This window comes from Pygocentrus nattereri, chromosome 21 (genome assembly GCF_015220715.1).
Source record: "Pygocentrus nattereri isolate fPygNat1 chromosome 21, fPygNat1.pri, whole genome shotgun sequence".
NCBI classification, from domain to species: Eukaryota; Metazoa; Chordata; class Actinopteri; order Characiformes; family Serrasalmidae; genus Pygocentrus; species Pygocentrus nattereri.
The window spans coordinates 24,119,651-24,146,191 of record NC_051231.1 but is presented as its reverse complement, the minus strand read 5'-3'; the positions used below and the strand labels follow the sequence as shown (position 1 = coordinate 24,146,191).

The window sequence follows — 26,541 nt, the reverse complement described above, 5'->3', positions numbered from 1 at the left end:
ACGTACTTTTTAAATTTAAAAGCTACATATTTTTTAGCACTGAACAGTAAAGTTTGGTGTAGGAGAGTATGAGTATGATAATAGTATGAGCTGTTTTTCTCTGTTCCAGTTGAAGGTAAGTTATGGCATTTTATGTTTTATATGTTAAATTCAACAAATAAACTGTAATTGTGCCTCAGAATGAGCAGATATTTGTTCTCTGTAAAAGGATGTGAATTTTATTTCACTTAAGTATTACCACAACATCCATGTCCATTTATGACACTGCAATTAAACTACATTCAGGTCGACAACATCAACATGACAGTGTGTGTGTACTTTCATGTCATTATAAATGAATGCATGTAAAATTTTATAGTAAAATACAGGCTTTATGGTGAAACCAGTAAAAAAAAAAACAACGCATAACAGAGACTCTGTGTTGGGCCTGGTTTAAAAAAAAATCCTTTTCAGATTTCCAAGTGCAGAATGCCTGTGATTGTGATTATAGTTAGTGTACTAACTATACTTTAAGTCCAAATAAACGGCTCATTGCAGAGAATCTCATCAGTTACGACTTCTTTACAGTGGTGGAGATATACAGGCATTTGATTTACAATCTGAAATTACCAGTTAAACTACAAGTGTCTTTTAAGTCTTTATATGTAATGTTGATGATGGTAAAATAGTTATTAATCTGAAAGGTTTTCACTGGGTACTATAATGCCTCAGAACATCTTACATATAGCCACCATGAATGTATTATTCATTATATAATTTTAGGTTAAAACCTGATTTCAAAACGTTTATGAAACAATGTTTAGCCATCAGGCAACACTGTGAACAATCCTTACTAGAATTCTGTAGAATGTAGCATTTCACATCAAACCGCTCTGAACTACTTTGCGTACATCTTAACCATTTAGTCATATAAAATGGGTGGCACTGGGTGGTATAGCAGTGATTGTGAAAGAGCACAATCCAAAACCTCTGGGATGACTTGTAGTGACGCTTGTGATCCAGAACTAATCATCTAACATCCGTACAGGACCTCACTTGTGGCTAAATAGATTCAAATCCTCACAGCAATGCCTCAACCTATAGAGTAAACCTTCTCAGAGGAGCAGTGGCTGTTACTGAAGCCTATTTATAGCTTTGATTTCAGAAGAAACGTTGGTAGTCTACAAACGTAGGATCAGTAATCATGTCTTGGTTTTTCCCTTGTTTTAACACAACGGCCACCAACCCTCCTCCTGCAGATCTCCTTTCCTGCAGAGCTCCGTTCCAACCTGCCCCAAAAACGCTGCCTCCTCCTTATCTAACACTATCGTAACCGATCCAGCCATCAGAGGACATTAGTAGCAGTTAATTAGCTGGAGCAGGTGTGGCACATAGTGTTTGGAACTAGACTCTGCAAGAAGGTAGAGATCCAGGATCGGAGTTAATCGCTGTTATAACAGGATAACCTCATAAATGAGGTTAGGCCCAATAAAGCAGCGCCACTCATTATACACGGATTCGAAAGCAGGTGTCCAGTCTTAATAAGCTAACATATCTACGCCATGTGCGGCCTTCGTGCTGTGTTCTGACATACAAGCGAACCCCAACGAGTAAATGTCGTGGAAGAAACACAAACCCTTTCTCTTAATGGCGGCAGCGACGCTGAGCTCCGTAGTGTTTTGCCTTGCTACAGGTCCTAGAGAACCAGACAAAGTGATCCGATACGGCGCACTTGTTGTTGGCGACCATTATAAGGGAATTTTAAATGAAACGGTGGTTGATCTTGAAACGAAGCTACGCGGTGAAGCTGCTGAAGATTCTGAAGGATACCAGGCTGATCAGCCTGAAGCAACAGGTTAGGTTTTTATGCTCTCCATCTGCAGACTTTGAGTGATCAGTGTTACTTTATACTAAACGTATAGCATGAATCAAAACAGTCTCCTCATTTGTGGTAAATATTATATACATAGATGCAGAGGGTCAAATAAGAAACTTAAAGTGGGTCACTTTCAAATTGCAATGCCATCACTTAAGTTAAAGTAAACTCAAAAGGACTCAACACTTAAGAACTTGTAAAGATTTGAATTGTGAATTTGAACTTGTGAAGATTTGAAAATGGTTTAACTGTTGGATTTTTTTTTTTTTTTTTTTTTTTTTAGATTTTATGTATATTCTCTAGTTAATGAATGTATTTGTGTTCAAGCATACTATTACATATACTACTTGTCATGTTAACAAATGATTTTTAACTTTTTACTGTTCGGCATTCAAAGACCACAGTTGATTAGCACAGACAGTAGCACTTCCTTGGGCTTAGATTCATAGAGTAAGAACAGAAAACCTGTCCATTGTAAATGCAGGTATAATGGAAGTCATTGGGCAGTGACCTAAACAATCTTGTGTTCTTGTTCCCTATCTTTGTGTAATTATTTTTTTTTTTTTTTTATGTTAATAGTGAACCAATTAGCAGAGCTAAAACTGCAGCGCTTGAGGCCCTCTGTACGGTGTGGCAATGACTCTATGACTCTGCACCTTCTGGGATGGAGCGTACCTGACTTCTTGGTTGAGACGGGTGACCTTGACCTTGCTGATGAAGGCTAAATGGATGCTGTTTGTCGTTGTATCAAGTTTTCAGAATGTCTTTTGTTTTTAAATGGTCAATATGTTAACCAAGTCATTCAGAGAGGTTTGGTGTGAAATGCTCCATTCTAGAGAATGGACTCAGAACTGTTTACTGTGATGGTGGTAGGAACCAGACATCTGAATTATTTTAATACCTCTAAAAAGGTCCCTGATGAATATGCTGCCAGAGTAGTCCTCAAAGGAGACTTCTTTTTAGCGATTACTTCTATTTTACTGTTATTAGCATTACACAAAAAAAACACTGTGCAGGTTCACTGGCCGTTTTGCCTGTTTGTTGATGTTGTGACTCCTGGTTTTGAAAAATTGGTAATTCTGCTTTAATGATTATCCATGTAATAGTAATTTAATCATGCAGAACGTTTGCTAGAAGTCTCATTTAAAATGTTAACTTATTGTGCCAGAAGTACAATGACGGCAGCTTGAACATTAGTCAATATGCTGTTACTTTTTAAAGCATTGAACGTGCACAAGCATCTGCGGTGCTACTTCTAATGATTTTAATATTGTTTGTCCCGTTTAAGATGCTGTCCCTCTTCTGTGATGTACAACATTTTCTGTTCCCTAGGTGAGGAGAACCCAGTACCGTTATCTGAAATGCCTGCCCATTGTGGCTTCTCTGTGAAGAGGGCACGTGGAGATGTTTTCCTTGTTGCTAAGTATGATGGCTGTCCCATTACACAGCAGGTAACTATGCTGCTGAGCAAAGGTGACTTTGTAGAAGGTTCTCAAGCTGTTTAGTCTGTATTCTAACTTGATGACCCAAGTTCTTTTTCACAAGTTCTTGGTCCATGTTGATTTCAGTTTTGTGATTACAGGGGGATAGTTACATTCTCTCATTGCGTCTGTGGGACACTCCAGTGAGGATGTCCTGTTCTGTGGCTTCTCCTCTTAAAGTCTCCTGCCTCCCTTCTGCTATGGTGATTGAACTTGGTGTCTCTGTGGATGCAATCAAACTGAAAGGTGAGTTTGAGCTCTTAGGAAACTTTGAAGGTTCATGTAACTATTCAAATGTGTTAAAGTGGCTTGATGCTGAATCCTCTTCATGCTAGCGAATAGGGAATGGCAACCCCTGGTCCAAGCTTGTAGCACTTGTGGGTTCACCTTGGAGGCTGTGTCAAGTGGCTGGATCATCACTGCTCCATATATGAGCAACTGTTTTCAAATTGAGGTATTTCAATGTTTATTTTCTAAATGTTAACTCATCATTGAGTTGTGTTAACGTCCATACTTTTTCAGGGTGCCCATAGGCTGTTGTCTGTGCTGTATATGTATGGGGAGTTGACCCTTTCCTGCCCAGTTGTCCAGGCCCCTGCCATGACACTTCTACCTGCTGATGAGTTCCTACCGGTTCCTCCAGCCCCTCAAGCTCCTGTAGACCATCCTTTTCCTCATGATTATGCTGATGCCCATGACCATCCTAGGAGCCCTATAGTTGCTCCCAAAAGTACTGCCCCAACATCCACTGCCTCGTCAACACCTACCAAGGCCAGTGCTCGTGAGCAGCTGTGGTATGCTTATCCTTATGACTATGCTAGGCCTTGGCCCTTCTACCACAGTCCTCCAAGGGCACCTCCTAACAGCCCTACAGTTGCTCCCAAAAGTACTGCCCCAACATCCACTGCCTCAGCAACTGCCTCGTCAACACCTACCAAGGCCAGTGCTCGTGAGCAGCTGTGGTATGCTTATCCTTATGACTATGCTAGGCCTTGGCCCTTCTACCACAGTCCTCCAAGGGCCCCTCCTAACAGCCCTACAGTTGCTCCCAAAAGTACTGGCTCAACAACTATGTCAGTGCCTACCAAAGCTGGTGCAGATCAGCCTACTAAGAGTCCCAAAGTTTCTCCAGAGACTACTGCTCCAACTATAGGCCTGAAAGTTAAACCTCCCAGTGATGATCAACAGCTTTCATATCGCTTCCCTTGGCTGCCTGGAGTGTATGATCCTTTAGTTCCCAATTCACAGAGTCTCCCAGTATCTGCCCCTGTCAGTCTGCCTTGGATACTTTACCCTCGCAGACATTCTAAGAAGGATCAAAAACATTCAGTACCGGTAGATGCTGCTTCAGCAGGTTCTCAAAGTGCCCCTTTCACCAGAAATAGAGATGATCTTCAACCAGTATACCCTCGTCAGAAATGGTATTACCCCATGTACCAAGTGCCTTATGCTTCACAGCATAAACCAGCATCTTCAGTGGTTAGTCCATCCACAACTATAAGACGTGAAGAGCATGGGGTGCCCCAGCTGTATTCCTTGCGCTATGACCCTCTGGCCTTCAGCCCACCTATGCAGTCCTCAAGGGATAGTGGGATGTACCCCTTAATATCCAGGCCTGCTCATGATCATGTCTCTGCCAGTCGGTGGTGGAAATCGGTATCCCATCCTGCCCAACTTTCTCCCCTACTGGTCAAAGCGTGGCTGACGAACAAAGTGTCTTGACCCCTACTGAGATTGACAAAGGCCATGAATAGACTTTGGCCGTAGGATTTAAAGCCTTGCTTCTGTGTCTTTTTGTAAAATAAAAAGATTGTGCTGTCATGATTTTATTTATTTCATTTTTCCTCTCTTGACCAGGAGTATAAAGCAGTTACCATGGTGATGTTTGCCTAGAATAGACTGGTGGAAGCTTTGAGACTAAACATTTAATGGTTGTATTAGCTCGAGGCTTGCAATCAAATGGAAAGCAATTGTTTAATGGTACATCTAAACGTAATGGAGCGTACATCGCAATATTATGTAGCGCTAAAATGTGAAGTATGGAGTTAATTTTAGCGTTTACAAATCGTTTCCGCGCGTCTATGGAAGAAGTCTTTGTGCTTTAAGAGGAGACTGTGTTTTGGTTCACATTCAGCGTTAGTGTATGTGAATGTCACCGTAGAGCACACAGCATGCTTTTGGCCCCTTTGCGTTTCTCGTGCTGCTGACGTCATCGTGGGAGTGTTTCAACGGGAGAAATGAACGGTCATCGGCACAATCCTCTCAGGGCTCCTGTAAGTTTATATCGGAATATAATTATCGTTCGGCGTAGAGTAAACTCGTTCAAAATGTGTTCAGCCGCTGCTGACAAACCGCTCATTTGCCGTGGGCTTCGCCACGCCCGCCGGTTAGCGTGTCGAGTCCGCGGTCTTGCTGCCCTCGCCTGCTAACTCGACCTCCCTCTTCACTGGGTAGCTAGTAGGCTAACGCTAGCTGAGTTAGCATGTTTAGTAGCCAACGTTAGATATGGCAGAAAGTGTGACTTTGAGTAACCAGTCTGGCTGTTTAGCTAGCACAAAACGAGAGCCAGGAGCATCAGTGAGGGGTCTGACATCCTGACGTTTTCAGCTTGCAGGGTAAAAACACATTAACTACCAATACAGATGAAAACGTTGACAGAAAAAGTTGGCCTGCAAAAATATCCCTTAAGTTAGATTGCCAGGTCCCCTCCCTGTCTCCTAGATTCGCAAACTAATCGTGCTTGCTCAGACGATGGATGTAAAGTGCCTTCTCCGAGCTTCGAGGTCGAAATCCAGGTCCAGGTACAGTTAGTGAAGCAGGTGTCTGGCTAGCTAAGGGTGGCTAATCTACTCTGAGCCACACTTCATTCTAACAGGACGTTTCTGACACATTCATAAACTTATTTTTTTGTGATCACATGTTGTCTGCGGGTTAATGTTTGCATTGCCTGCTATTTGTCTGACCTCGTCGGTTTAATTACAGTACTCGCCAGCTCTGGGCGTACACTGGCCATCCGGACAAGGAGGTGCATGTAACAGCCTAGCAAGCTAGCTTGGCTAGCAGTTTAATCACCAGAGACTCAATGCGTTGGTGGTGTTAATGCTTATGAGAAACGTAGCATAGCTAAGATTAGTGCAAAAACTGGTGTATATGTGTGGTGAAATGTCACTCACAGATCTGGAGGAAGTTATGAAAGTAGGCGTGCTTAGCTCATCTGGAACAGGGCTTGTAGTGTTCAAATCACGTTGAACTGCTCAAAGTCGTGAAATCTCCTGCACTTTAAAGATGATCTCTGAGCCAAGGTGCTTTTTGGAAACCAGACACAGAAATGTCATTTCCTTCTGGTTTTTTTTTTTTTTTTTTTTTTTTTTTTGCATATAAAAGGTTGACTTTTTGTGCTTGACTATCAGTGTTACATCTGGTCTTTTCTCTTTCCACTTTTCAGCATGTGATATTCTCCAGTTTGTCAGGCTAGTAGACTGGAGCAGCAGGTCACCCACCACCCTCGTCTGGATCGAATGCCATTCATCGTCTATGACCTGAAGAGATTATTTTGGATTACCCCTTGGATTAATTTGTGTCATCTTTCTATGTAGAGAAGACACAGCAGTCAAGCTGATGAATGGACAGAGGTAGGGTGCTGGATGGCAATTGTTTTGGCATTTAGAGAACCATCACAACACTGTGAGAACTAGTGAATACTGGCTCTTACATGACTTGATTTCAAGCGATTTATGTGCTCTTTTTGTGTATATTCCTGTTTCTAATGAGTAAAAAGTAAAAATCTGCCAGTGCTTTTTAATAAGCAATAACTACTTGTGTAGTATACATTGTAGCCTAATATTTGCTGTAGTACTTTATCACCTCCCCTTATTATACTTGTTTATGCTGAGGTAGTGAGATTATGCGCTCACAAACAGAAACCCTCCCACAGACACTCAGATCTCTAGTATGACCTTGCAGAGCTGTGTGAGGCTGGGGGAGAGACTGATGGGGGAGATTGAGCTGACCCATTTCAGCCACAGAAAATCCAACGCCCTTGATGAATATATGGGTGTTGTTGCAAGGCCCTGTCATCGTAACTGATGTAAACATGCAAGTTAGCCTTAGACAACACGGCTTACCCTAACTTAGGGTCAGAAGATGTTAAGTATAAATAGTTGAAACATCGTGTGCTCTAACTCCGAAATATGACTCAAGTGGCACTCACATAAACCATTCAAGCTAGTTGCTTGTTTTCATTTACCTTTATTTCAAAGCTCTGACTCCTGTGGCAGTGCCTTAGGGTGTTCTGGGCGTGTTTGGGTGGGTGAAGCTGCTGCCATTCCGCATAAGAAAGCTATACTGAGTGTGCGAGTGTGACATTTCACTGTTTGTCTGGTTAATTATGCATGGTGCACACGGACACAACAGCACCGTTGCTGCTGGAGGACTTTTGGAGACACCACGGTTTGTGAATGCTGCTTTTGGTCACTGCTGCTGTTGGTCTGCTGATGGTCTGTTAACAGCTCATAAGGGTTTGTATAGATGACTGATCAGTGTCTTGCAGGAGGGACCAAATCAGTTGTGTAGCCTTGTGCTTATATAGGAATACCAACGATCCCCCCCCCCAAAATTTCTTCATGTTTCAGTAGTTGAGATGTAAACAAATGTGAAATAATGTATTGCAGACAAACTTATAGACTCATGTTTCTTTACGATGGTGGTGACAGGAACCAGGGACAATGCAATGTGATAATTTTATTTAAATTCCAGAATGACCAGTGAACCTACACATGTATGCTGAGTTTTTATATGCATTGTTGATAATGGTAAAATAGTGGTGAGTGTGGAAAACTACATGTTCTTTATGGTTCGCTTAGCCATGCAATGCCTTAGGTGTATCTCTCCACCATGAGTGGATTTTAATTTAAAAAAAGTTAAAACAGTGTCTCAGTTCCGTATTTGTAATCATTTCATGTAATGGTTTCCCGTGATGTAATTTTTACAAGCATTACATGCTTCAGACGTCTGGTTCCTGTTGCCACTACTGTGAATTCTGACTCTGTACTTTTTCTAGGTCAGAGCATTTCACATCAAAATACTGAATGTTTACTTCTTAACCGTTTACTTATGTAGAGATTTTGAAAAAGTGGTAGAATTCCCCTTTAAGGGCCTTTATAGGCCTGTCGGTAATCTTCAATTTACTTTGACAATATGATTATTTATTCAACTTTACAACAGCAGGCACAATGCACAGCCATTCATATATAAAATGTCATTCTGTTATTCGAAGTTTTATTTAATTATATTTTTTATTTTATAGAGTAGTTCAGTTTATTTAATCGTAACAGCCACAATTTCATATTGTAGGAATTTAAACATGGGCTCTCTTTCCAGAAAGAATAGATGAATAATCAACCTTGACTCATCCTGGTTGTTGGATGTGAGCTGTTTGTGTGAAATCGGTCCACTGTTTGTTCTTTCAGTCAGGTGAAGGCCTCTGGTTTGGCCGGTCCATGTTTGTCCCACTGAAGTGCTCTGTTTGAGTTCAGCTTGTGCTGTCGCTCTATGGCTGTTTAGTGTAGCCATAAATGTGTGGCTGCTTTGACCACAACAATCTCTGTGAGAAGATTAGGGATCGTTTGCATGTTTAGCCCCTAAGTTTAATTCAACTGATAGGTGACCCTGAGGTGAGGAGGGCCTAATACCAGGATGAGCTAAAATGATTTGATTGTGCTGTTGTAGTGCAGCAGAGTTGCAAGAAGCTCTGTTTGTGGGAGGAAGCAGAATAAAGAGGATTATAGCCAGCGCGCTCTCTCTCTCTCTCTCTCTCTCTCTCTCTCTCTCTCTCTCTCTCTCTCTCTCTCTCTCTCTCTCTCTCTCTCTCTCTCTCTCTCTCTCTCTCTCTCTCTCTCTCTCTCTCTCTCTCTCTCAGACTTGTCTTAAGCTACAGCTTCACTATCAGACAGAGCAGACTGAGGCTTTACACACCTCAACACTGGGGCCTTTATTCCTAAGCAGTTTGGTGCATGAGTGTCGACAAGACCAAATTCGTAGCCTGTTTAGTGATCCTACTTTAGCACTTCTAATCTGAGATGCTTCATGAACATCAGCCTGTAACATCTAGAATTTTCAGGCAGGGAAGGTTCAGTGTACTTAGAAATCTGCAGGACTGTGGAAGAATGTCCGTTTGTTGAGTCTTGCTGGGGAGCCCAGGCTGGTGTCTGCCTGCAGTGGGGTCAGCGCTGACTCCTTGCAGCAACTGACCCACACCGAGAGCTCTTGCAGCTGCAGGCACATACGACTGCAGGGGAAACACAGAGAACAGCAGGGCCTTCATACTCAGGTCTGTTTTGTTCCCTGTTTGCTGTTAAAAGGGGCTGTATCTTACTTTTTTGTGCATTGAATCTTACCCATGACATTTTTCTGGATCAGTGTCTTAAAGATTTTCATTCATTTTTACATTATATTTTTCAATTCTTTGTCTCTTAGAATTAAAAAAAAAAGCTGTGCCTTCAAGAAGAATATATGTATATGATCGCTGTTTGATTTGTTGCCCTGCATAGTGCCTTGTTCAAAAATCAAAGTGGCTGAAATTAAGAATCAACCTTGTCTGAATTTTCATACATTAAAGAACAATCTTAGATGATAAAGATTCAAATCTGAGGTGGGTGAAATTGAGCATCTCACACTGTAGGAACCAAATGGCAAAACCTGTTCTGTGGTGTTTGCATCTGTAGCCTGATTGGCTAACTTAGCTTAACAAGCAGACCCTAACAGTGCCACACACCACAGTTGAGCTTTGACAGTAAAAATAACCAGATAACGATTATGACTATGAAAATTAATTAATAAATTAGAAAATATAAAATGAAGTGGAAGAAAAAAATGGTGAGGTTGGAGTACGAGTTTGAGAAGGATGAGGGAGATGGAGGCTTAATTTCTGTATATAGACTGGGGACTGAAAGGTAAATCTGAAACCTTAAGTCTTTACATACTTCATCCAACTCTTTTGTTTAAAAAGGGAGGGAGATTCTTTTTTCCATGACAGGCCTTCATGGACGCACTGATTTCTGTGTAGAAACAGTATGCTGGGTATTCGATGACTTCTATCTGCGTGTATGTGTGTCTTATCTTTGTGTCTTTGGTTTGAGTCCAGTGAGTCTGACAACTGCGTCCATTTTCTTCCACAGCTATTCCTGAATTGAGAGCCAGAGGAGGCCAGGCTGGACTGATGGTAAGCAGCACACTCTATCTAGATCTTTCTCTCTCCTCACTGTCAATCTTCTCTCTGTTTCTTCTTCTACTTTAATCATTCTCTTCTCTCTTTTCTGCTTTGTGTGTTACCCAGTACTCAGTCTGTGTTCCTGTCTTTGTTTATTGCTAACCATTTCTAAGAAAGATTGTTCATAGCTGTACTGTGTGGGTTGATGTTTTCTCTGCCTTGAATTCAATGAAGAGAATGTTTTAGCCTTGTTTTACAGACCTAATGACAATGTAACATAACACCACCACCTCTGAAAACGTGTAAGATTAAGTGTGTGATGTTGTGCACTTGATGGATAAGAGCTTGGCCAAAAGAGTACCAGAGCTGCTTGCTCTCCATATCTTCAGTGAGAGGTTGCCATTGAGTGTTGGGCACCCTGCCTCGGTTCGCTCTACTTTTTCAGTTTACACTCCACTCAACCCACATGACTCACGGACACCCAACACGCCACTCTGTCACCCTAGCTTGTGTTCATGCTTTTGACGTCATCTTCAAGGTTATTTAACAATGAATTTCTGCAGTGCACCTCACCAAAGGGCTCTTCTTTGGTTTGCATTTTTAGAGCCTGCTTTACAAGGCTTTTTCTGACAAAATTGAATGTTGGTCTCAGTTAAGATTATGCATATTTTATAGTGATGCACCGAAATGAAAATTCTTGGGCAGGATATATTTGGCTGAAGGGGGGGGTAAATAAAATAATAATAATAAAAAAACGGTAAGATTGACAAATAAACACAGTTTGCATAAAAGAAACTTGGTTGTGAAAGGCAATGAATTCTATTATATACTGCAGGTAGGGTTGCATGCTATTAATGAGTGCAATGGTTGGCTAATATAAATATCAAGCGATCTATTTCCTAAATGTCTTCTAACTGCTGCTAACTTGAAAGGCAGTGCTGGTTAGCACTAGCTTAGCTAGCATACTAACAGCTCTGCTTACCACAGAACATATTCAGTTCTGGCTCACTAAAGTACTGCCACAAGTTTAGAACGTAAAGATTCAAATCTGAGTGAGTAAACCTGAGCAGCTCACCCTGTGGAGATAGAAAGGCATAATTAAACCTGTTCTGTGGTATTTGGGTCTGTAGTCTGAGCGGCTTATTTGATGTTAGCTTAGTTAGGCTACAGACCAAAACAGTTCCACACACCGCAGTACAGATTTCATTCTGACTAACCTGTGCTGTGTGAAAGAGATGTAGATGATAACTCACTTCTGAAAGAACTAAAATCAAGTGGTTTGTGTCCGGAGTGAAAAGGTGACATCAAACCTGTTATGTGGTGTTTGGGACTGTAGCATTTTGGCTAAGCTAACGATAGCTTAGTTAGCAGGCCAAATGTGCCACATACCAGAGCACAGGCTTGGTTCCAGCTAACTCATGACACCTGTTTAGAGACTGTGAGTGCAAAGCTGAATGAGTAAAAGCTGAGATCAAACGTGTTCTGTGGTGTGTGTAGCTGTAAGCCGCCACTGAGCCACCATCATGCTTGGTTTTTCTGAGATTTTTTCCGGTGTAAATAGTAATTACAAAAGGATGATCTCATGGAAACTGTGAAATACGTCCACATGGCCGATATCACTTTGCTGCTGTTCAGACTGTTTGAACATATCTGTGCTGAGTGGCACAAGAGAGTGAAAGAAAACTGCAATTCAAGTTTCTTTTTGATTCTCATTTAAGTTATTTGAAAGACCTAAATTTTGACACGTTGTTGTAGGTCTATTTAATCTAAACATTTTCAGCTTTTTATCTGGCCATTGTCAACAGTGCTATATTTGTTCATTTTTATCTGAAAAATATTATGTAGTTGAATTTTCGGTGCATCCTTAATATTACACACATGGATAAATTAGGGGTGTGTGTGCAGGACAGTGTTTGTCTTGAAACAATTGAGAGAGGCCCTGTGAACATTTCAGAAATTCTCATCGCTTAAATTATTTTGCAGTTCTTTTGCCACCTCACCACCCATAACTGTAGACTGCTTAGTAGAGTGTGTTGTCATTAATGTAGTAATTGTAGTGATAGTCGGTTGGCTTTAAGAAACCTACAGGTTTGGCTGGATTATTCTGTGACTTGAAACTCTGCTTACAGGATTGAGTCATATCCTAATAACATCAGTTGAGGAACCTGACACCTTACAATAGGATTAGGTTAAAAAAAAAAAAGCCACACCCTTATCTCTCAAAGCCAACCTGACATACTGCTGCTTTTGTTTTAGTTTGAGCTCTTCTGTAGTTGCTGCTTGTGTTTCATCATTCAGAACCGCATGTCATAATCCATTTTATTTTCCTTCTGTGGTAGACGAGCATGACTTTGAGCCAATCCGCTGATGCATGCACGCTCGCAGAGTCCACCTGAGCGCCAGCCTCCCTGCTGCTTCCTGGCTTTGAATCAGCCTGTCAGAGGGCTAGTGGAGGTGGGGCTTATTTAGACCCCGCCCCCATACTGACCCTCTGAGTGAGACTGGCGCCCCTGATGGATCAGGGTGGTAGTGAGCAACCTGGTGCGGAGGAACCGGACTCTGGGGGTCGAGCGGAGCCGGAGGTGGGCAGGAGGGCTTCAGAGCCCGAGCACGGCCTGTCCAAAATTACTCACAATGCCTTGGAGAACATGGGCGCGCTGGGCCATGGCCTGAAGCAGCTCTTCCAGCCTCAGCGGCGGCGCTCGTCCGTCTCTCCGCACGACACCGCCGCTTCCTCCATTGGCCCTGCCTCTGAGGCCATGGAGGCGGGGCCAGAGTTGGGGGAAGCGTCCACCCCCAGCGCCACCACCTCTGACTCTGACGCCCCCACTTCCGCCCCCCCTGCAGCTCTGAGCCGTGTGCTGCAGCAGATCCGAGGTGCCCCCCCCATGATGAAGAGAGGAACCAGCCTCCAGAGTCGCCGTAGCAAGGCCGGGGGGGGCGGGGAGGCCCCCCAGAAAGGCAGCCCCCAGATCCACAGGCGTAGTACCCAGGAGGCTTTGCTGCAAGCAGGACGCCCACGCTCATCCTCTACCACGGACACACCCAGCAGCCCAGCGCTGGCCGACATGCTGCTGACGTCTGGGTACCACTCCACTGAGGAATCAGACCGAGTAAGTAGTAAAAGGGCCTTATGACTTGATTTCTTTGTTTACTGTGCCCAATGTGAGGTCCTTTTAATTACAGATAAAGCTATTAGAGACACTTTACTGGGCATAGATCAGGTTTAACACAGCAGCTATTATTTATGGAGTCTTAACAGGGCATTTCAGTATAAAACTTTAATATGTTACTTGTTCATATGCAGTATTCTGTAGAGCAGCATTTATATAATAATAATAACAGAATGGACAACTTTATGTATTGTTTTCATGTTTGCATTCATCAGTGTTTTCTCGCTACAAATCCCAGCATGCATTACGTGAATAAAGCGTTCAAGTATTGTGAATCCTTGTGGTGTCGGTCAGTCTTGACTGCTAGCCTAGGCACTGATGTGTAGGCTAATACCACCAAGCACTAGCCTAAATTAGCTACATTAGCCTGCCGTTGGTTTACCTCTGACCTCAGTTCTCAGACAAAATTATAAAGAAAAAAGCAGTCTGTCTTTATTCAGAACAAAATAGATGCCAGAAACAAGTATTTACCATTTGTCCATTTACCATTTAACATTTGTCTTCTTTCTGCATTCACCAGCTGACAGAAAAAAAAAATCAGAAAATCCCCCCCCCCAACCCCACAACCCACCCTAAAGCACTTGTAGAAGTTGTGAGAAAGTCTTTCCACTGTCAAGGTGTGTCATTGTAATGGGGTTTTCCTAGTCATGAAACCAGAATATCTCACTTTAAAGACTGCTGTGGTACTGCTGTAGGTTGTAGAAGTAGCGATGGTTTCATTTTTAATTTTGGCTGGACTGTGTCTTTAATTTTATGTTTTAATCTTGCCTCATAAAACCTCCCTCTATTTTGGGTGTTGTCAGTCACATTTTGGAGCCCTGCTGATGTGCAGTGTGTGTGTGTGTGTGTGTGTGTGTGTGTGTGTGTGTGTGTGTGTGTGTGTGTGTGTGTGTGGTGTGTGTTTTTTTTTTTTTTCTGTTCAAGTTCATGACATTCAGCTAACTGGCTAGTTATTAAGGATTTCATTCATTTTTAGCAGCTATAGTACGACAGAGAAAACATGAGCCGCTGCTCAGCTGTAGATCTGCAGGACTGGAGCTGACAGCTACTGGCTTAAACACGCAAAGTAGAACAGGCAGCTGAACTTGTCACGCCATGTGTCTTTTTGTTGCGTTTCTTTTTCCTCCTTGTCTAAAATTAACATCATGAATGCTTATCAAGAACGCTTATTCTAGATTTAGATTTCAGAACGTGATGAGTATTGATCTGTATATAACAGTAGCTGAACAGGAATCTGCCAGTCTCTCTGAAAAATGTAATTTGTAGAGAAAAAAGGTGATTTAATCCCAGGAAGTAATGCAAGTAATATAGTAATTAGCATGAACAATAATAGTTGTGCCTTAGTATGAATCCCTATGTTCTGCTAGTCAGGCACTTGCTAGTTATTTTATTCTGCATGAAACTGCAGCCTTGATTGTATAAGATTTAATGTGTATGCAGGTTAGCACATTCTTAGTACGCCCCATTTACTTCGTGTTATGCCAGTAATGTCACTGCGTTCTCTTTCCTGTAGCTGCTTACTTGTGCAGTGTTTTTTCTATGATGCATGAATCAAATAGAAGATTGTGGTGGCACTAGTGGATATTGGATGTGCCTGTGAGTGTGTGTCCTTGTGCGTCATAGCAGGTTGCCTGAATCTTCTTTTTACTATGAGCTTCTCACAGAAGCCTTTAGGCTCTGATTATTCCGATTATACTCCAGGATGGATGGGCCAGGATGACAGTGCTTGCAGGTCAGGGAGCTTGTGTGGCGGGTCACTATGTTCTCTAAGCCTTGCTAAATTTAGCTTTTTCAGGGAGCACTCCGGGTCAGTGACCTCATGTAGGCAGTAGTAAAAACCGACGCCTTGCACGTTTTGTTTTCAGACCAGGATGTGGCATCTGTCTACCTGTACGCTCGCTTTGTCCTGAAGGATTTAGCCCTCGGATGTGTTTGCCCATACAAAGCAGGTGCTGGCGCTTCATTGTGCACTGGAGATGAAAAGTAGTCCATTGTCACGCTGACAGTGGTCTTTCTATAGCTGAGAAAGAGCTCCGTCATGCCTCTGCCTAGGATAAGTCCCTTCTTCTTTCAGTATATCTTTAGAGGACTTGAATAAAGCTGTTATACAGCAGGATAATAATCAGGATGAAATGCATGGTGTAGTTGCTTTAGGACTCTAGTTTCTCCAGCTATGCATATTCAGCAGACGTACTGAGGAGTCTGGTAATATGCCAGAGTCATTTGACTCACCTGAAGCCACAAGAGCTTGCTGCAGTCATCCAGAAGGTCTGTGCTTCTCCTTACCCAGTGGAATGGCATGCTTAAGTGTTGTCAGTCTTTCCAGAGTCTATAAGTGTGCCGCTAATTCGTTGGAGTAGGGGGGCTCAGTAGTCACAATGTTGTGGGTGTTTTTTTTTTTTTTGTTTTGTTTTTTTGTACGGTTCATTTACACCTTGCTATTTCACAATAACATGTCTAGTTTTGGTTTAGCAGTCTGCATATTTACATGAACTAAAGTTTCATTAGTCAGCTGCCTGTCACAAGCACTCAGTGGCTATACCGGCAAGCTGGATCCTCAGAAGTATTCTTAAAGTGAGGAATAGCCCATATCAGCCTGCAAGTCAGCTCTTTAAGAGGCTTTAACACTCTCCTAATCAAACTGAACTGTGGGGTCTGAGATAACAGTACCAGGGTCAAGGCGAAAAGCCTTCCTGGATCAGCTGGGTGTAAAAACCTTGTTCACAGGTAAACAAGTGCAGAGTCAGAGGTATATGTCACGTCTGCAGATATGTTCAGGGTCTTATCGCACTGTTAAGGTGATGAGTGATTTTATTATCAAATGACAATGTTGGTTGCTACAGCAAGTAATTACTTTTTATTTGTAATTCAGTTCTCTGTGCTAGGGCTGATATGAACATTTTGTAGCTAATACTGATTTTAAGGGGCTAAAAATTCCAGCAGCAGATAGTGTGGGCATTTCAAACATTGTATTTATCTTCTATAAGTTATTTTATATGCCAGTAATGCAGTGGAGTGAACAGCGATTCACTGACCGATATGAGCAGAAATTCTTAGAGAATATAAGTACTGTAGCACTGGGGTGGGGCTACCCAGAATTCTATGTAGAATTCTGTTAGGTTTCTGAAAATTCCTTGTTATGTTTCAAAATTTTTCAGTTGCTGTATTATAATAAACGGTACTTCGGATTATCATCTTGTGCTGAAGGTCAGATTTGGACCCTTATGTATTTTATTTAAACTTTTTATGCTTTGTTATAGTAACCATGATGATGTAGTGTATTCAGATTTACCATTTCGGCCTGTGATATAGCAATCAACGTATTTATATTTATCCCTAGTAGCACAACCGTATAAGGTTTCATCCTATCAGTAGAAGGTAGATTCATATCCTCCAGCCAGTAAATCGGTCAAAAATATTGGTCACAATATTGTATTTAGTATATATAAATCTATATAATGTACTCCTATCACTATTATTAGTACTGTGATGGATCATACACACTCTTTTATGGATTAGTTATTGGAGTTGACCCATCTGTCATCACTACTCCTGTTACTGTTGTTAGGGTAAAAAGGTTGTTGTAAGTGTAAAGGTTGAGCTTCACTTGGTGTAGAAATAAGTCTGCTTCTTAACAGTTTAATATCTTGATAAAGATACCCAGACTACTCTGGCTGTATATTTTAGTATGAAGGCAGGTAGCTTTGTGACATACCAACATGTTGTGCAGTCATTTCAAAAGGTTGTGACCACTTACATTTCAGAAGTACATCGCCAGCCTGGTTAGCTCCAAGCTTTTGTAAAAAGCAGAAATTTAGCCTTATATGGATTTGTCAATGACAGCAAAAAGACAATAAGAAGTGCACAATGAAGCCCCATCAGCTTCACCTGCTGGTCCTGAGGCACCTATTTAATAAACTAGTTGCACAGGCAACATGGTTAAAATATTTACTTAAAGTTAGTTTCTACTGAACCATCTGCACAGCATCAGCTTTTCACACACTCATGTAGTCATACTGCTTTTATTATGCAGTCAAACTGGCTCAGATTACCGACTGTTAATGTGTAATATAGATGAAGTTGGCCAGGGGCTTTTAGAAGTCACCAAGGCATGTTTGGACCAAAATATATCCAGGTGCTCTACTAAAGAGCTGAAAAGCAGTTAGCACTGGCTGCTAAGCAGTGATTTGGGCGGCTAAAAAAATGTGATGGGTCTTGCAAGTCTGATTGGCTCAGCCACTGATGTTGGCAGTGTAGTCACACCCCTGCTCTGTAGTACAGTACGGCTTTTATTGCGCACTAAATAGCACACAGTATACAGAATGGGGGCACTGAACACATTGCACAGTGTGCCATTTAGAGCACAGCCAGTGTTTTTGATGTTGGTAAATTGACTAAGACTAAAATCATATAAATATGATTTTGTGTTGTGTTTGTGCGATTAATTTCTGCCTTTTGTTAACAGGCTATTATCGTTGCAACCTAACTGCAAATTGGGTCTTGATCAACTGCATAGCAAATCAAATCCAAACAAACTTCTAAACTATAGTTACTTTATCTCTTAACACCAGTCACTTTTTCTGCATAGGGCAAGACAGAGCTTGGAATTAAAGTCTGTTTTATGACCTCAAACTGCATACTAACAACTTATGTGGCATATATTTATAAATGTGGTAACATATACGCAGAGTAGATGGTTCAAGACAAATCAGAGGGGTTGCAGTAGCAATATGAAAGCTTGTGTAGGCCAGGCAATAGGCTCTTTGTTGTGTCAGTGGTTCCCTCCCTTCCCTCGGTTTCCTTATGACTGACTGTAACCCAGGCTAGCATTACATTCAGTAGATAATCAGATCTACCTCTCGATTTCTGTCAAGAAGATAATTTGCTCTTTATGCCTTCATGAAAGTATATGATTGTGTTATCTTGGACTTCAGCTAAGTAAGAGTAGAGAGAGAGGCCTTTTGTTTTGATGAAAGCTTTAGTTTATTGATTTTTTTCAGTGTACTTGGAGAAAAGGAGTTGTTGCTTTTGGCACATTGGTTCATTTACTTGGAAGGCTGATGTGTTTCTGTCTTTTGATTAATGAAGGCAGTACTTCTGATAAGTGGGTTGGATCTTTTTGTTCTGCATGTGTGCGTTCATCTGTATGTATGGTCATAGTTCAACTCAAGCAGAACTTGTCTATACTTAATATCACACAATTTATTTCCTGATGATTTTCTAATTAGGTCTTTTTGAAATGTATATTTCAAATGAATGAAATAATTTTACTGTTCTGTTTTGTTATTGCTTGATCTGAGCATTTCCTGATTTCTTTCTCCTCCAGATTTTATGTAGAGCAGTGTGCCAGTTCTTTATCAGTGATATGAGCTTCCAATCATTATCTCTGAGCATTTGAGGACTCTTGTCATAGTGCAGAGGTCCAGACAGTCAAGAGTCTCTCCACAACTGCAGGGCCACAGATACGGTATTTGAAAGGGCGGCTGCAGGGTTCTCCATTATGGCTTGTGACGGGATCGAGCTCAAACTTACGGTGACTTCTCAGTCAGTTACTGTGGTTTCAGTTAATGAGGGCATATGAGAGCTTGAATGACTCTACTAATGAAGAATAGAGAGCATACTTTATATGACAGTGAAATAGGGAGATGAAATTGATGTGCAAGCTGTTTTATGTGAAGAATTTTTATGCACTGTAGTCTTGCTAGTGCCAAAAAGATATACTTATGCAGTTTTGTTTTATGACAATTATTTTGACAATTTTGTCTTTTGTCTTCTGTGTCAATTCTACTCTAATCTTGATTCTTCTTCAAATCTTTTCTGTTTTTGTTTCTCTCTGTCTTTCTGTTTGTTCTTTCTTTCAGGTGGATCGTCTGGAGGTGTCTGCCCCAGCTGTATCACCCAACGCTCTGTCCATCAGTTCGGACGGTGGCCCGTATGGCGTGGACTCTGTGGACGGCACCCCAGACCCACAACGCACCAAACAGGCCATTGCCCAGTTGCAACAGAAGATCCTCAAGCTGACCGAACAGATCAAGATCGAACAAACTGCCCGTGACGACAATGTGGCTGAGTACCTGAAGCTGGCCAACAATGCTGACAAACAGCAGAGTGCACGCATCAAGCAGGTGTTCGAGAAGAAGAACCAGAAATCAGCTCAGACCATCCAGCAGCTGCAGAGGAAGTTGGAGCATTACCACCGCAAACTTAGGGAAGTGGAGCACAATGGGATACCACGCCAGCCCAAAGATGTACTACGGGACATGCACCAGGGGCTAAAGGACGTTGGGGCCAAGGTAGAGCTCTGTTTGCTGACTTTATGTAAAATACAGTTATGGGTTGTTGTGGTGTGAATGTACTAATTTAAAGGAGAGTTCTGCCGATCTTTTAAAATGACTGCATAGTTCAAAGAATGAGACAGTCATTCAGAGTGGTTTGATGTGAAATGGTTCGCTGTAGCGAAACTCACAGACTTGTATTTTTTTACACAGTGGTGCAAACTGGCCCAATCCCATTTCACCCTTGCCCCTACCACTTAGCCCTTAGCCCCCTTGTTTTGTGTGTTCATGTCTAGGGTCAGAGTGTCCCAATTTTTGTTGAGATAGAGGGGTAGGGCAAAGTGTTAGGCCTACATGGCCCTCCAAACTGAGATTTTTCAGAGGCTCACTCCAAATGGAGTGTTAGGAGAAAAAAAAAAACGGCAAGAAGGCTGCGCGAGCGACCAAAGAACCCCACAAATGTGAGTATTTTCTCCGTTACAGAATTACAGTAACTGTCGTATTATCTTAGTTTGTCATTTCAATGTATTATGGCTGTTTTCTTCATAACAAGCATAAAAAATCGCTAATAGCATGCTGATGTTTCTGTAGCTAGCTATCTAACTTTTCTGTTCCTTACTGTACCTTAAATAGTCTGGCAGTCCTGAAGCGCCAGAATGTAACTGCTGCATCATTTATGGCAGAACGGGAAAAATCAAACAAGAAGCTGGTGAAAAGAAGCTGAAATCAGATAATGACCAAAGAATTAGGAGAGGGTCATAATAATTGTCTTATATCCCCTCTTTGAAAGCATATGATGCCCTATATGTAACTAAAGCCCAGCCGTGAGGTCGCTGAACTTCTCCCTTCTCTGCTATCACTGAAGGTTAGGTGGCCTACAGAGCACCACTAGTAACACTAGCCTGTTAGTGTAGTTAGTGTAACTCAGTTCAAAGGGGTTAGGGTGACTCAAAAACAAGGCGTAGGGGTAAAAAGAAGAAATGGGTTTGGGCCAATGACTACAACACAAATATAGCCGTGTTATTTAATATGGCAGTAAATCTAAAGAGAGGTTTTCTTTGGGCATTAATTTGCCTCACAACAAACTGCATGTACCTTGCTGCCGTGAGTGTGTGTGTTTAAAAAATAGTTTTATGCCAAAACCTTATCGTAAAAGTTTTCTCAAGCATCAGGCAGTGTATCCAGAACCATTATGTGTAAAGTGAATGAATGATGGAAAAAGTTCTGTAGTTTTTAGGACATTAAACTCTTCAAATGTGTGGTTCTTGTCAGCACCACTGTGAACAATTCTGAGTCAGCAGAGCACAACATTTCACATCAGGCGTATATCAAAATGGTGGAATTTCCTTCTAAATGATGCTGTATTATTTGAGGGTCAGAAAGTCATGAGGTAACACTCATAAATCTTTAGGAAGCATAGACATGCCCAGCCATGTTGTGTGGGTCCACCACCCAGCAGACTTTGGTCACAACCCTTTTGTGACGCACCTGATCCAGTTAAGCAAGGTCTTCAGGTGCAGCTTATTAGGGCAAAGGGCAGGGAGATAATTGTTATAAGTAACTTCAGGAACAACGTTGGGCAAACCTGATGTAGACAGCAAAGCAAAGATATGCAGTGTGATATGTTACAGCTGTCTTCTTTTCTTGTTTCTGAGCTTTTAAGGTCAAATAAACTTGCTTAGGTGTTTTTGGATGCTGTGACATACCACTATGGACAAAAAAATAGATATATTTTCATGCTTTAAACAGGGTTGTTCTGTCATTTTAGCTAGGTGATGTACTTTTAAGTTTTTGAAGACATCATACATTTGCCAGGAACCGAAAACATTTATGCTTTAGATGACTTAACAACTCTTGAGGCAATTGAAATGATTTAGGCATGCAGTTTGGATCAGTGCCATGTTACTATTGCTTTTTTTTATTAGTATTCTTAAGTTGTTGTTGTATGGTTTTATGAGTTACTGAGAATCATTCAAAATCCTTGCTTTATAACATCACCTTTCTGTCACAGGTGACCGGTGGCCTTTCCAGCTTCTCCCAGGCCACTCACTCAGCAGCGGGTGCCGTGGTGTCCAAACCCCGTGAGTTTGCCTCTCTCATTCGCAACAAGTTTGGCAGTGCGGACAACATTTCAGCCTTGAAGGACTCTCTGGATGAGACTCAGGGTGACGAGACCATGTCGGGGGCGGGGCCATCAGGAGCTAGAGCCCTGGCACCTGGCCAGCTGCAGTCCAGTCCCAAGTATGGCAGCGAGGACGACTGCTCCAGTGCCACTTCAGGTTCAGCGGGGGCCAACAGCACCACAGGGGCCCCTGGAGGCCCCCCTAGCTCCAAAGGCAACACCCTGGAGCTTGGCCAAAGCTCAGGCTTTGATGCACTGTTTCACGAGATTCAGGAGCTGAGAGAAAACCAGAGCAGATTGGACGAATCATTTGATAGCCTGAAGAGCCACTATCAGAGGGACTACACCCTCATCATGCAGGCTCTGCAAGAGGAGAGATACAGGTACACACCTCCTAGGAACACTCAAACACTTGGGAGGCTGGAGAGACATATTTTATTTGAATTGACTTTTTTTTTCTTCATGTTCAAGTTAGCAGGTATAAACTGAATTGAACATTTACATTATCCATTCAACTGGCCACACATAAACAAAAAAAAATATGAATATGGGTATTAGTAAAATTAAATTCATAGCCTGCTTTTTACGTACACTTAGTCTGCTGGCTGCTACAGAAGGTACTACTATGGCCTGTATTTATTAAAAAAATGCACTTACCTCACCATTTTGAAACAAGTTTCATATTGTTTGCAAACATTTAAGTTCACAACATACCATTCACTCCGCTGTCCGTACTGCCTCTCTGTTTATGCTAAGATGCTGTTAAGCAACATTTACATATCTGTCTATCCAGCCACCTGTACTAGTTAAGCCCTACTAATTCATGCTGAAGTTACAGGAAGTGAATGAGAAATAACTTTCCTCTGACTTACTTTCTTCTCCAACGCCTCGTCCCTCCGCTGTGTGTGCCTCACTCACTCAAGTCTTAGTGCTCATTGTAATGCACAGAGTAGTGTCACGTGTGATATTTACAACGCATGTGGTCTGTGAATCTCCCAGGCGCTAAAGCTACCATAAAGGCTAGTAAAGCTGCTCCGATTAAAATAGTAAAATCCCATTGAAATTAAATAATTATCCATAGTTTATCGGTCCAGGTCTGCATAGGACAGGGTCTGGGTCCTGAGTCGGACCACAGTCCGCCCATTAGCGAACTCAGTTCTAGGGAATAAAGAGAGGGTAACCTATTCCAAAATATATAGAATGTGTTTTGATGCAATTATTTTCAGCAGTTTCAGTGCAGCCCCACCCTTCAGTCATGTTTATTGTGGTCTGTTCTGCATTGTTACATGATTACACAACTGCATAAAGGCAGACTGGTATGAATAAGGCAGTTAACCATCAATCTGGATTATATAGAGGACATTTTAAGTGTTGAGAAGTAAAATTAAAGTAGCCCAAGTGCAGCAGAAAAACAAAGAGTGGGAAAAGCAAGTTGTCACTTCACTCCCAGACCTAACTTTTTTCCAGAACACAGTACTGTGCATAACGCTTGTGTTAATGTTAGTACAGGTACCTAAAGTTTGGGTAATTACTGAAAAATGTAATCTGTTACAAATTACTAATTACTTCTCTCAAACAGTAATTTAATTACTGATTGCTTCTTGGGAATAGTATTGAGTAGTGAGTAATTTCTGTGTTACTCTGTACCAAATTTTTTTGGTAGATGTAGGATATTTTAAAACAAGCAAAATTATCTGCCAATATTGGGGGAATTTCACTTAATAATTACTTAAAACCCCCCCTGACGGAGAAGCGGCTTAGAAAATGGATGGATGGATGGATGGAATTACTTAAAACAAGTAAAAAAAGTTCAATAATTAAAATATTGTTACTCCTGTCTCAAAATGTGATTATAATTTATTGATTAGATTTAAGATTATTTGATTGTTTCAGGACATTTTTGCAGTGCAGATGGATGTGTTGCTCGGGAGCCCAGGGTTTCAACTAGTTTGAAAATGTGCATCCGATAGACCCCCATTCCTGTCTTTTGTCTAGATCCCCAGAATCACTAAATCCTAAATAAATTTAAATAAATTTTCACATGAAGTGACATCTCTGCCTCATTCTAAGCTTTCTGTTTACCAGTTTATATTTGTGCATTGACAGGTGTGAACGTCTAGAGGAGCAGTTGAATGATCTTACAGAGCTGCACCAGAATGAAATTTTAAATTTGAAGCAAGAGTTGGCCAGCATGGAGGAAAAAATCGCATACCAGTCTTATGAACGAGCCAGAGACATACAGGTACTTAACTCTGTGTTTTGAAGTGTTCACTTCAGTCCTGTATTACTGTCTAGAAGGAATGGACAAAAAGAGCATAATTCGGGGGGGCGGGGAGAGAACATGCAAAATTTGGTGTATGTGCACTTATGCGATTCACCTTACAAAGCCTAAAATAATAATCAAAAGTTAGAGTCGGGTCAGATTATGTGGGAGTTTTTCAGACCTTATCATACATCTTTGTGTATTAGTGTCACATGCAAAGTGCCGAAAAGAAGGTCTGGCTCAATGTTTAGGTCTGAAATGCAAAATCAACGCTTTAATTCCCTTTGAATACTATTTCAACACTCTTGGAATTGTCATATTCATTCATGTGTGGAAGTTCAGAGTGTGCAACAAGTTACAAAATGTGCATCTGCATGTATCTTACAGTTACACATTTCCACCGGAGAGGTTACCAAATCCCCAAATCTTACATAGTATAGCTTCGTGTTGTGATGTTATATTTCCGCTGCAATGCCCACCCTTAGTATCTAGATGTTTAGAACATTTACACATTGATATTCCATTAGCCAGTCCTCGTGTGGCAGCCCCAAAAATGGCTTTTTAAATATCTTAAACCTTTTACAATGTCAACAAGAAAATGGTAAAAAAACATGTTAAAAATGTGTCTTAAAAAAGTTTGAGTAGAAGGTTTGCTTTTATGTCCAGCAGTTTTGTCCTCATATATGTTAAATGTATGTTCCTTGCCTATAGGAAGCACTGGAGGCCTGCCAAACACGTATATCTAAGATGGAGTTGCAGCAGCAACAGCAGCAGGTGGTGCAATTGGAAGGTTTGGAGAACGCCACGGCACGCACTTTACTTGGAAAACTCATCAACGTACTTCTAGCCGTCATGGCGGTCCTGCTGGTCTTCGTCTCAACAGTGGCGAACTGTGTGGTCCCGCTGATGAAGACGCGCAGCCGCACTCTGTCCACCTTGCTCCTAGTTATCCTCCTGGCGTTTCTCTGGAGGAACTGGGAGGTTTTGTCACTGTATCTGGACCGTTTCCTGCTGCACCCAAGATGACCTGCAGGGGAAGAGCTCACATAATGAAGGGACAGAAGAGTGGAGTGTAATAAAGAGGGCAGAGACTGGTGCGCTGCCTCACCTGCTCTGAGCTCAGAGGGGCAGGGCTCAATGGAGACGGATATGAAGGGAGATCTCAGATTATTTTTTTTTCTTTTTCTTTTTCCTTACTCAAGGAGTGAATTTGTTTACATTTTGATGAAGACCTTTTTTCCGGCAACAGGAAAAATTGTAATGCTGTTCTTTTTTCTTTTTTTTTCTTTTGTTGTTGAAAGTGATGCAAGTTGTGTTGCTTGATGTCCTTGTAACTATCGTCAGAATATACATTTATGCAAATAACTGGGATCTGGTTTTGAAACATGGAAATAACATCAGTGTTTTGAATGCAAACAGGGCATATATCCTCCTCATTAGCATAACATGGGTCACTCTCACCACTCACCTTCCCCCCTAAGATTAGCTGTCTGCCGTAGCTGCTTTTAGTCTCTACTTTCCTTAACCACTTTCCTCTACTTTCCTCTTTCATTTCAGTCTGTATTTCTCCAGTTTATTCCCCCTTTCTTTCTGCTTGTGTGCTCTTTGTCAGTCTTCTTTCTCCTCTTTATGATCCTTTGCTGCTGACAGGGCTTCTGCATAGTCATCACTGGATGAAGGAACGTATGAGTTGAGTTGGTGCACATGAGTTCCTGAGTTTGATTAGCTGGGCCTTAATGGACTGGGCCATGGAATAGGAGCATTCTTGGCCTGTTAAAAGACCCAGGCTGCCTCGCCTCACATCCTCATCTCTAGCCCCGTGTCCCGTGCCCCTGTTGGCCTGCTCTCATGGAGGCACTCCCTCCAAATCGTGAACAGAATGAACATACTTGAAGAGCTAGAAAGGCTCAAAGACTCTCAGTGCTTCCGTACTGTTTCTTATAGCGACAATGAAATATCCTTTTTAGTTTTTTTATTTTTTAAAACTAAATGAATAAACGGGCTGTTTTAAAGGTGAAATTTTGTCCAGTGTCTGGAGTCTTCTCTGTGTATAATCATTTTCTGTACTCAGCCTTTTCTTTTACTTGTAGGTGTTTTTTTTTTTTTTTTTTTTTTTTTTTTTTTTTTTTTTTTTTTTGTTGTCTTGCTGTCGGGTAAATAAGCCT

At 41.6% G+C, this 26,541-nt stretch overlaps 2 protein-coding genes across 3 annotated transcripts; both read left to right on the top strand.

Annotated features, from left to right (window-relative positions):
- Positions 1–1,390: 1,390 nt before the first annotated feature.
- Positions 1,391–5,161, top strand: LOC108436210. The gene is made up of 6 exons (XM_017712562.2): positions 1,391–1,834; positions 2,435–2,551; positions 3,188–3,306; positions 3,438–3,582; positions 3,672–3,790; positions 3,859–5,161. Exons 1-6 carry the CDS (start codon positions 1,594–1,596, stop codon positions 5,056–5,058), a joined length of 1,941 nt encoding a protein of 646 aa, XP_017568051.2. The 5' UTR covers positions 1,391–1,593; the 3' UTR covers positions 5,059–5,161.
- Positions 5,162–5,267: 106 nt separating this feature from the next.
- Positions 5,268–26,395, top strand: tmcc1b (transmembrane and coiled-coil domain family 1b). 2 transcript variants are annotated; one of them, XM_017712549.2, is made up of 8 exons: positions 5,268–5,609; positions 6,782–6,968; positions 10,512–10,555; positions 13,391–13,656; positions 19,578–20,009; positions 22,003–22,496; positions 24,220–24,355; positions 25,088–26,395. In XM_017712549.2, the coding sequence occupies exons 4-8, from the start codon at positions 13,432–13,434 to the stop codon at positions 25,400–25,402; spliced, it is 1,602 nt and encodes a 533-aa protein (XP_017568038.1). In that variant the 5' UTR covers positions 5,268–5,609; positions 6,782–6,968; positions 10,512–10,555; positions 13,391–13,431; the 3' UTR covers positions 25,403–26,395. The 2 variants fall into 2 exon arrangements, with proteins under 2 accessions (XP_017568038.1, XP_017568023.1); XM_017712534.2 differs by having other exon boundaries at positions 12,883–13,656.
- The last annotated feature ends 146 nt before the right edge of the window (positions 26,396–26,541 follow it).